An 11,554-nucleotide genomic window follows, 5' to 3' on the forward strand; every position below is an offset into this window, starting at 1 on the left:
TCACACTGACCTACAGACAAACAGACCATCACACTGACTGTGAGTAGGCTAATGTTATTACGTTTTCAAAATTTTAATGTTACGATTAAGTAAAAAAAAAAAAAAAAAAAAAAACGTTACGATTGTCACATTTCAATTTAAACGGTTCTGATTATTATTTAAATTCTCCATTTCTCGCCTATGGGCTGATTGCTCTGAGCCAAGCCAAAACCAAAACACAAGAGGAAAATCTACGACGTCACGAAATATGCCTGCACACATTTTAGGGTAAATGTTATTGCAACATGTACGGGAAATGAACTGCTGGTCTTAGTTTAAATTGTTTATCGTAAAATGTTAATGTTTTATCATATTTCTAGAGAAAAATGATCTTACACCTTGATAATTTTGACATTACATTCAGGCGAAACATTAGGCAGCTTGATCTGCGGAGGTCCTTGCAGTTGTAGGCGCTGTTCCAAGCTGCAAAACACAAATCGATTGTTTATTTTGCGTTTGTTTACATTTTACAAGCGAACAAATGGCATCGACTTTACTATCACCCATGGTAGATTACTACAATGATGAAGAAGAACTTGATAGCGTAGAAGACGACGATGATCGGAGTTTCAGAGGAAGAGACTCGGAAGAAGGTAAACGAATAAATAGCAAGCTCACTGACAGTGTGGCTCAGTCTACTTGTTGGGATAGGAATGGAAAACGAATTGCATCTACCGAGCCAACTTTTGAATGCAATCCCTCAAGTGATTTCTGCTTCAAACTCGAGTAAAAACTGCATTTATTTCTTGTAATATATTGCACCTGCTACTTTTAGCACTTCTAGAGTCAATTTTCACTTCACCATGCTAAAGCTTGATAGCCCATGTGAGCTAACGTTATATGTAGCTACAGCTAAGTTGGTTAACGTTAGCTAGCTAAATAACCTAACTTACCGTTACCCGACTACGTTACTACCAGCCAAAAAAACTGATCATAAACAGGTGATGTAATGCATCGCATGTGAGATTTAACGGTAACGCTATCTAGGTAAAAAAAAAAAAAAAAAACAGTAACGTACCTCCCCAAGAGCAATATTCACACTTTAGCTCACCGACACCTTGTTATCGCGAATAAAGCATGTTAACGTAGGCAGGTTAGGTACAGTAAACTCTGTGCGTCATCAGTCAGCTTTAAGTTACCACACATTTTCAAACCAAAGTTATAACGTTAGGTAACTAACGCTAAAGCTGTCTACATTAACCTGGCCCCAATAAATGCTATCCCAGCGAGCTACTCAATCAGCTAACGACGTAACGTTAGCTACGAACATTGACAGGTCACAGGCGAAAGCTTGCGTGCTGTGTCCAGTGCTGCCCTTTTCACACTATTCAATGAGACAGGAGGAATTGCAGTGTGAGAAAGACAGACAGGAGGAAAGCAAGGCGATGACAGCACTCAAAGGTTAGCTAGTTTATTAACGTTAGCTAACAAGCCCAACAGCTGACTTGGCTTTCCATGTTAAGCGTGCTGTTAGACTTGCGTTAGCTGGAATTGGTCAATTCGCAGCACATAGAGCTAAGCTAGCACATTAACGCTAACCGATAATGATAGCTGCTGTGTCAGCTTAATGCGACTGGGCCTTACCTTCTCTTCTGTCGTTTTGTAAGGTAACGCTAGCTAACCTAGTGCTTATCAACTTTAGTTTGTCGCATTGAACTTGGTGACGTTTACATGCTAACGTTAGCTTAAGATAGTTCCCGTTGGACTCAATGATGTGCACGGCCAAGTTAGCTGGACCATTTCTGGTTAATCCCACCATGCGGCAAATGCTTGACATTCAAGGTAACGGCTACATTTACTAATGCTACATTACTGATGTCATTAGACTTGCGAGCAGGAGAGCATTGTTCGCTGGATATGCCTCACTAGCTTTCCACTAGCTTCTGGTAAGCTTAACTATTTTGTGATGTCGACCAGTCAATACATTTGACTGGATAAATTTGTCGGGAATAATTTGGTTATTTCCTTGCCCTGTAATCTATCGGCGAACATTCCCAGAGCACTGAGAGCAGAACGTCACCAGTATCTTACCGGTGGTGCCACGCACGTTATCCCCAGACTTCTCTGCTGTCTGTAGACTCAACTTCTCCTAGCATGACGTTGGTGCTGTGTTGGCAAGGCTAAACAGCTACTTCATTCTGCATGTTTAAAGTGACTCGATTGTAGCATGAAATGGCTTGTACTGATCTTACTGAAAGTAACTTTAAAGCAGAGAGCCCTCTTCAAATCTGCATGAGAAACATGTTTGAAATGTACTGTGCTTCTTTCCAGACACCGAGGATGCCAGTGAAACAGACCTGGCTAAGCATGATGAGGATGACTATGTGGAAATCAAAGAGCAGTGAGTGTTTTGTCATCAATGACATTTGGCTCAATCAGAGTCGTGTATGCATAATGTTCCAGACAGTGAAAAGGAATGTGATCAGTTCTGGTTGAATTCATTGCAGGATGTACCAAGACAAACTGGCCTCTCTGAAAAGACAGTTGCAGCAATTACAAGAAGGTAATCAAGAGGATTTTTTTGCCAGTTATTTTGATTGCGATGCTATTCTGTACGTGTTATCACATTAATGACAATAGTTTGCCAAATGTTAATGACTGCTGTGCTGTATCTTGTGTGATTTGATGAATGGGAATTAATTTTCATTCGAGATTGCTTTTTCTTTTTTCTTTTCTTTTTTCACATTCTAGCCACAAGGCAGTTTCAGAAGTAGCCCCATAATGTTCCGCTGTTCTCCGTTCCTCTGTGATCCACTCTAAATCAGCATCACACAGCGTTCCTTAAAGGAAATTGGGGGTGGGGGGGGGGTCGAGTGGTTAAAACGCTCTCCTACCCATCTCCAACATCCGATCGCAAATCTGAAGATATAGTAATCTCTCTACGGAAGCCAGTAGTTTAGGCAGGGGTGTTAAAATGCCGCTGTATACGTGTGACTGCAATGTTGTTTGCTGCATGCAAGCGGTGCACCATGATAGTGAGATCAAACACCCTGCTGTAAATTTGACACAGGCTGTGGAAAGACTGCTTTTAAACGGTTGTTTCACGCAGGAATATCATTTTAACGCCCCCGCCACTATTGGCTTCCGTAGGGAGATTATTACATCTTTGGATCTGCGATCGGACGTCGGAGACGGGTAGGAGAGCGTTTTAACAGCTCGACCCCCCAATTTCCTTATGGAACGCCGTGTGACGCTGATTTAGAGTGGATCGTAGAGGAATGGAGGGACATTATGGGGCTACATCAGAAGCAGTCTGAGAGTAGCCATCTTTGGCTGGAAAGAGAAAACATTTGCGAGACGGATGATAATCAGTAGATGACATTCAGTCCGCCACCAACCACAGCTCATTTTACATAGTCAAGTCTGTTGTTTACTGATATAAGCTGGTTCTGAACTGCTGAGTGGGCTGTTTTAAGGTAGCACCATCAGCTGTCCCATTAGCTTGTTTAGAAATAATGATGTGAGATGTTGTGGGCTATCTGTAAATGTAAGTGTACCTGCTAGATGATGAGTGTATGTGGCTGCTGCTGAGTGTGGCTCTTCTGGGATGTCAGAATTTACTAGGGGTGTCACGATACACTCAGTTCACGATACGATACGTATCACGATACTGGGTTCACGATAACGATACGATACGATACGATTTTAACAATATTTTTTTAAACTTGAATAATGACAATATATGACTGGAAAAGTAGTATTTTATTTGAAATGCACAAATACAAAACATGCTGTTGTGGGAAATTGTTATTACAATAACAACTAGAAAAAACATGAGATTGGAGATAAGGCTTATCTTGAAATAGAATGAGTTACACCGTCACTTAGATTTACTTTGAACTAAAAGGTTTCTCAGCAGTATAAATTCTCATTATGCATCTTCAGTTTTTCTTCAAACTCAAACAACAAGACTTTTCTTAATCTATTTTTTATGCATCTTCAGTTTTTCCTGTCAAGTAAACAGTTTTGCCAGAAACTCAATTGAATGGTTTCTCTCCTGTATAACTTCTCATGTGTCTCTTCAGAGACTTGTTCAACTGAACTACTTTCCACACATTGAACTTCAACAAACAAAGACGTTTCTTAGTCTATTTTTTGGAAAAAAAAAAAAAATTGCGATATGAGATTTCATCTCAACGATACATATCGTGACGTTTTACTATCGCGAAATTTCGTGGGACGATATATTGTGACACCCCTAGAATTTACTGGTGAGCCTTCTGGAGCTATTGATGGTCTTATTTCAAAGAAACATCTGTGATTGGAGGTGCCAATTCAATAGCCTCAATGACACATCCCGACACAACCCGCTCTTTTGCAACAACCCAAGCCATTTCTGAATTAGTACTATTAGTACTGTGCTGTTTATTAGCGAAATGTGTAATTCCATCAGATGCTGTGTTGGTAAATGCAACTTACTATGCAGGTACGCTGCAGGAGTATCAGAAGAGGATGAAGAAGCTGGACCAACAGTACAAAGAGAGGCTCCGGAATGCAGGCAAGTTGTGTAATATTGAGACGGCACATTAGCCCCCTTTCCACTGAGGGCCAAACCTGGTGCTTGAACATAGTTCCTGGGTTCCTGACCCCAGTGGTTTGTGTGTGGTTAGCATTTTCTTGTACTGCTGGCTGCATGGTGCTAACATGTTTGACTGCTGGCTACATAGTCTGTTGTTTTTCGTATCAAAATTGCACTATTCAAAATTGCATCTTACCCACTGGAAAGAATCTCCCGATCATAGGCTCCCACAATTTACCTACATTGTGAACAGGAGGAAGTATGAAAAAGGTAATGCCTATTAATCAGGGGGCTTTTCACGTACATTTTATGATCAAGGATATTTTTTGCACCAAGTCTGACCCGGAATTGAACCCTCAATTTTGAAGGAATTCATAGTCTACGTTGCAACGCGACATTGAACCAACATTTATTAACCATTTGGTGAACATAAACGGTTGTATTGTTTTCTTCTCTTCCCTCCACAGATCTGTTTCTCCAGCTTGAGGTAAGCATGGTTGATATCGCTGCTGACTGTTGCAATTTCTATGAAATTGACATACCTTTGGGGTGCTCTTTACAAAGTTCCAGCCCTCTCTCACTCTCGATCCTTTCTTCTGCAGACAGAACAGGTGGAGAGGAACTACATCAAGGAGAAGAAGGCGGCGGTGAAGGAGTTTGACGACAAGAAGGTTGAGCTGAAGGAAAACCTAATCGCAGAGCTGGAGGAGAAAAAGAAGATGATCGAGAACGAAAAGTTAACGATGGAGCTGACAGGCGGTAGGGGAACCGGTGCCGGATGACTTAAGAGTTTTTCTCTTCTTAACAAGACAAAAAGGAAGAACTTCAAAGTCTTCTCTCTTATCACCTCAATATTAACAGGCCATCCAATTAAAACGGCTCACTCACACACATACATTGAGATCTCACTTTCCAACTCTCCTTTGAGTTATTTACAGAAATTGCAGCCCATATTGAATATGCACGCTGTCACGATGCTTTTTTATTATTATTATTTATTTATTTATTTATTTATTCTCTGTTTCCCCCACATTTTTCTCCCCAATTGTATTTGGCCAATTTACCCCTGCTGCCCCGGTCGCTGCTCCATCCTCTGCCGAGCTGGGGAGAGCCGTAGACTAGCTCCATGCTTCCTCCGACACATGCATGCGCACTTGCCAGCTGCTTCGGGGAGCTTCACTGGCAGGACGTACATTAGCACGCGGGAGGATCACGCTATTCCCACCAGTCGGGTTCCCTTCCGCCCCGACTGACCACAGGAGGCGCTAGTGCAGCGACCAGGACACATGCCCTCAATCCGGCTTCCCACCCGCAGACACAGCCAATCGTGCCTGTATGGACACCCGACCAAGCCGGAGGTAACACGGGGGCGCGAACCTGTGACCCCTCGTGTTGGTAGGCAGGGAATCTACCGCTACACTACTCAGACAACGCTGTCATGATGCTATAACACTGATTGATGCACTAGCATGTATCCTGTCAATCGATCAGGATGGTTGTGCTTTTCAGGAACATTGTCCGACTGCCTGTGTGCTTATGGTTGTGCTTTTCAGGAACATTGTCCGACCGCCTGTGTGCTTGGATCTCAAATAGATTGTCATTATTTCAATTTCTTATGTAGACTCGATGGAGGTGAAACCTATCATGACTCGGAAGCTGAGGAGACGGCCCAACGATCCAGTCCCCATACCAGACAAACGCAGAAAACCTGCACCAGATATCCTTTACATAAATATGGAATGCCTGTCTGTGTACAGTCCTTATACTTTTTGTTGCGTGAGGTGACTATCTCTGTAGATACAGTATATTGTTGGTTAAATGTATTCAAATATTTACTGTATGAATTCATGGCCCTTAGTATTATCGGGGTTCCCACCTCCCTGGAAACATGGAAAAAGGCATGGAATTTGAGAGTAGCATTTTCCAGGCCTGAAGAATTTATCAAAAATGATAAAGGAGAACGTTTTTTGGAAAAGTCATGACATTATTTGTGAAGTTGACTTTTTCTGTTCGTACCTTAATACTTCAAATGTCACAAAAGGCTCTTATATATATATATACTCGTGGTATCTGCGGGGTTTCGAAAAGTATTCAAAGTTGATCAATCAATTTAGGTCAAATTTTAAAGCCCTTAAAAATATTAAAAAGTCTTAATCGCCATTTGATGAGGTTGTAGCCGATTGTGTTAAATGGGCATAAATCATCTCATCGATTGCAGACCCCTGAATTGAATCAAAATCATATCGTGGCAGACGACGTGATCAGCAAATATCCTATCATTGTCCAAAGAATCTATATAATATCGTATCATGATGAAACTTGTGATTTGTGATCAAATAGATTGAAAAGGTATTGAGTTGAACTTCAGGATTCCTGCATATACCCTGATACTGTACTTACTCTTGCTGGGACCGGGCTTGGACCTAGTAGGCCTTTATGGTTTTAGGTCGGGGTCTCTCCTCCTCATTATGCCACCTTGCTGCCATTGCTTACATTGTAAAAAAAAAATGCCTTCCTTAACTCTCTGAACCTCAGTTAAATTATTTGCTAACAGACGAACAGATCATGGAGGATCTGAGAACACTAAATAAGGTAATTATTTCTGGATTTCTCCGAATCACGCCTGCCTCTGCTGAACCCAATTCCTTCTAATAATTCAATTTATTTAATATTTCCCACGCCTTCTCTTCACAGCTGAAGTCGCCGAAGCGGCCAGGTATGTCAGCACTCGCCTTGTGCAATTTGTTTCCAATTGTCACGCACGTTGGGCTAAAATGAAATGATTAATTTGTCCCGGTACTTTGACTATCGAATGAGTAGTATAGCTTGGTTTTGCATGACGACAGTATCCAGGAGTTTTAACCCACCCTCTTTCCCCCCCACAAGTATCGCCCTCGTCTCCGGAGCATCTCCCCACCACTCCCATGGAGAACCCCTCCCTGCGCTATGAGGCCCGCATCGAGGAGGGCAAGCTTTACTACGACAAAAGATGGTACGTCCGATCTGTCGCCTTCAAACGCACATCTCAGTATTTCCCCTGACGTTGTGTGCTATGTCTTAAATAATCATGACTGTAGTGCTTTTCACCACTAGATGGCCACACAGCCGTACTAATAGCTCCTCTGGAACTACATTGTGCTTGATGGGTTTGGTAGGTCTTCAAAAGACATTTATAACCTCTTTGATGTTCTGGGGTACAGAAATAGATGTTACTTAGGAGGCAGTGCTTGTGATTGAAGCTACCATCAAATGTCATATTGAAAGAAGGTGGCTGCATCATAACCACTGCTGCATTCTGCTGCAGAAATATAAAGGAAATTAAAGTCTGATTGGCCAGGGCTTTCAGGCTGTTTTATTTGAGAGCAGAGCTCTGCGTCAGATGTGTCAATAAATAATTTCTCTGAGGGGGGGGGGGTTCTCTCTTCTATTGGCCGTTGATACGGACAGATGACAAGCTTTGAGGTGTGTACAGCTCTTCCTTTTAAAACAAGGTCTTACCTAATCACCACTAGAAATGCTAGCGGAGGAAAGAATTCTTACACGAGCCACAGGGAGAAATATGCCTCATTGTCAGTGGTTCGTTAATGATGAAATGCTTGTCATGGTCGGTCTCTTCTCTTGGGTTGACTCTATTCTCTTGACAGTTTAGAGGCTTTTTTTTTTTAATTAGGCTTTTTTGTTTTGACACTCTGGTCTGATTATCTATTTAGTGTCATCTCAGAAGAACTGTGAGTGATACAGCTGGACACAAATTATGTGTAATAAAACCATTTTTAGACTGCACTAGTGCCTTTCTCACATTCCGTGTGTGTGTGTGTGTGTGTGTGTGTGTGTGTGTGTGTGTGTGCCAGGTACCACAAGAGCCAGGCCATCTACTTGGAGTCCAAGGACAACACAAAGATTAGCTGTGTCATCAGCTCAGTGGGGACCAATGAGGTGGGCTTCAGCTCTTCTCAATTCATTTCCTATTGCATACCACAATGGATTTCATCGGAGCATGATCTATTTAAATATTGGATAGTCATTCCTACAATATTGTCACGATATCGAGGTATTTGGCAAAAAATATTGGGATATTTGATTTTGTCCATATCGCCCCGCCCTAAAAGTGGTATGATCGGGTGGGGAGTTTGGTGGGATAAACTGGGATTTATGCACATGCTAATTTACTAGTCTTTGGCTGATAGCTATTCCAAATATCCCACTCTTACTAAAGGTACAGGACGGACAAAACCCATCTTTATTTGTCACAATGCACCCATGCATGCACACACAAATTATACACATACATGCTTAAAGAGGCCCCGTGAAACTTGTCCCATCCTGGCTCTACCTCCACGGGCTGGAGGCCAGGAGCGGTGGGCAGCTGCACTGAAGCGCCCAGGGACCAACTTCTTCCAACCGCCGCTGGTCAGACGATGATCGTCTTGCATGTTTTTAGTGGGGGTCCATATTTATGTTATATGGAGGAAACCCCAGGGGAGCATGGGGAGAACCTGCAAACTCCACACAGAAAGGCCCTTTTCACCAGATAGCCCATCTGGGCACTACAGTAGGCACCGAAGGCATGGGGAGACATACTGCAGTGCCAACAGGCAAGAATCGAACCCAGGACCTCCTTGCTGTGAGGCGAGAGTGCGAGGCAAGAATGCTACCACTTCGCCACCGTGCCCCCAAAAACGGGGGCTGCCAATTAAAAAGGGATTTCCAATTAAAATGAGGTTTCTAATTAAAATGACATCCTGGCGTGATAGGACTGAGTGATGCCGACATGACTAATGGAGAAATGCTCAGTGGAAAGAGGGAAGTTTATTTGTCAGATCAAAAATGAGCTGTACATTTATTTATTTATTTTATTAGTGTACTGAACTATGCACAACAACCGTTCGGCTAGAGTTGGCTATAGCAAATTTTACATCTGCAGTCCCTCACCAGGAAGATATTGAAAACAATACAGTACAAAATGGTACAACCAATTAAACAAACAAAAAATACATACAACAACACAATACAATTCAAACAATACAATACAGACTGTTAAAATATATATACATTATAGTCTTTTTATGCAGTGTGCTGAATTGGTAGGGAAAGTGAATCTGCTGACATGCAGTTTTGCCCTCTGCTAACGAACCGGTTTGCAGTAGAAAGGGTGCTGGTGGTTTTTAGTGAGCTGTCTTGCCAGTGACGGCTTCTTATTTTTTTTTTTCTCTCTGTCTTTGTTGTGTTTTCTTTCCCTCAGATTTGGGTGAGGAAGACGAGCGACAGTACAAAGATGAGGATCTACCTGGGACAGCTGCAGCGAGGAGCGTTTGTCATCCGCCGACGCTCGGCCGCGTGAAACGTAGCCCCCACCTCCGTCTATCTATTCACTTCTCCATCCATCCATCCACCCACCCTCTGTCTCTGTCTCTGTGTCTGGTGCTTCTCAGTTAATTTGGACATGTAGCCTCCTCCTCCATCATCCACCCGCTCACACACACACACACACACACACACACACACACACACACACACACACACTGTGGCCAAGGATGTCTGTTTAGCGTTTACCTGTTCTCCCAGCGAGCCAGAAGAAGCTAGTCCCAAAAAACAAAAACAGAGATATACAAAAAACCACTCTTTTTCAAGCATTGCCTGTCAGTTTATGACATTTGGGGCTTTATTTATCTTTGCGGTGGTCACAGAGCAGACTCTACTTTGATTTTGTTCTTGTTGTCTTTTTCTGTTTCCTTCCCCCCCCGTTTCACGCTGTTGGCTGTCAACGTAGCTCTCTTCCACACCATGCTGTCTTGTCTGGATCTGTTACCAAGTTATTTTCTTACGAACAGCCTCGTGTCAGTCAAGTCACTGCCTCTCCAAGTGTCTTGCTGAGGATCTGGGTACTGAGAAACCTTTTCTGATAGGATTTGTGGTATTCCTTTCCACCGACCATACTGTATATTGCTTACTGTACCACATTGCTTTAGGCCCGTGCCTATGATCTAATGAGATGCATCAGCTCTTGAGGTTATAGGGATGAGGAATTGCTTGGGGTTTGGCTGGGCATCCTTAATAAACCATGCCATGTTCCAAAGGAAATGTCCTTTTTCACTGTCATGTACGTAACGGAGGCTACTTTTCATGCTGTTTTGTCTGATATTGTGTTAGAGAATCCAGTGCATTAAACCCTTAATTTTCTTATTAGAGGAAAAAAAAAGTATTTTGATGGGTTTTTTATTGCCATTGAATGTGTTCCTCTCCATGATGTGGATGATGTGGTTTGCTTGAGCTGTATTTGCACTGGAAGATGCAGTTGACTGAGTGTTTATTTCTAAGTGCGTTACATTTATTAAAGATGTTTTCTGCCTTTTACCAATTTGTTGAAAAGTTGTTTTTGAACGCTGCTGAGTTACACACACAGACTTGGTGGCTTTATCCTAGCTGCGCTTATCCAGGCAAAAATCTGAAACAAGAACATTTTGACCAAACACTTTGAATACTATACCAAGCATCTACTGTGTCCTATAACCATACCATGTAGTACTTTTGCCCATGTATCCTAGAGAGGTGTACCAATACCAGTTGAGCGCAACATGGTTACATGGGGCAAGTTAGTCCTGAAGCCTTTCTGTAAGAAAGCCACACCCCCAACTAATTTGATTGGTCGCCGCAACTGCTTCTTCCTGAAAAGGTGCGGCAAGTAAAAACAATGTGGTTAAGATTAGGGTTAGGGTGTGCTCGCTCCTGTGGCTTAATGGGTAAGGTGCTTGGCTTCCAATCTGCATGAGGACGGGTTCGATCTTCGATTCCTGTCAAACCACGCACATTTTTAGAAAACATTAGGTTTAGGCAAGTACAACAATTTGCTTAGGGTCATGGTCATGGTTAGATAAGAAAACCCTAATCTTAACCTCATCTTTTTTACTTAGCGGCCGCACGTTTTCAGGAAGAAGCCGTTGCGGTGACCAATCAAATGACTTTGGGACGTGGCGCTTCAGGGCCAACTTGTCCCTT

The 11,554-nt window shown here is 42.5% G+C and overlaps 1 protein-coding gene across 2 annotated transcripts; it reads left to right on the forward strand.

Moving 5' to 3' along the window:
• Positions 1 to 515: 515 nt before the first annotated feature.
• On the forward strand, positions 516 to 10,906 carry suds3 (SDS3 homolog, SIN3A corepressor complex component). Of its 2 annotated transcripts, none has more exons than XM_083645131.1 (12): positions 516 to 632; positions 2,311 to 2,380; positions 2,487 to 2,542; positions 4,466 to 4,537; positions 5,026 to 5,045; positions 5,161 to 5,317; positions 6,180 to 6,275; positions 7,089 to 7,150; positions 7,253 to 7,274; positions 7,445 to 7,550; positions 8,410 to 8,494; positions 9,801 to 10,906. In XM_083645131.1, exons 1-12 carry the CDS (start codon positions 521 to 523, stop codon positions 9,897 to 9,899), a joined length of 957 nt encoding a protein of 318 aa, XP_083501257.1. In that variant the 5' UTR covers positions 516 to 520; the 3' UTR covers positions 9,900 to 10,906. The 2 variants fall into 2 exon arrangements, with proteins under 2 accessions (XP_083501257.1, XP_083501258.1); XM_083645132.1 differs by lacking the exon at positions 516 to 632 and adding an exon at positions 1,348 to 1,440.
• The last annotated feature ends 648 nt before the right edge of the window (positions 10,907 to 11,554 follow it).

Source organism: Poromitra crassiceps (assembly GCF_964638095.1).
Source record: "Poromitra crassiceps genome assembly, chromosome: 10".
In the NCBI taxonomy this organism is placed as follows: domain Eukaryota; kingdom Metazoa; phylum Chordata; class Actinopteri; order Beryciformes; family Melamphaidae; genus Poromitra; species Poromitra crassiceps.

What these genes read in the sequence shown, in the direction of transcription:
- suds3 (XM_083645131.1), top strand. Translation starts at nt 521, where the DNA reads ATGGCATCGACTTTACTATCACCCATGGTAGATTACTACAATGATGAA. An exon ending in TATGTGGAAATCAAAGAGCA is followed by an intron (nt 2,381 to 2,486) that starts GTGAGTGTTTTG and finishes AATTCATTGCAG; the next exon opens with GATGTACCAAGACAAACTGG. An exon ending in AGAGAGGCTCCGGAATGCAG is followed by an intron (nt 4,538 to 5,025) that starts GCAAGTTGTGTA and finishes TTCCCTCCACAG; the next exon opens with ATCTGTTTCTCCAGCTTGAG.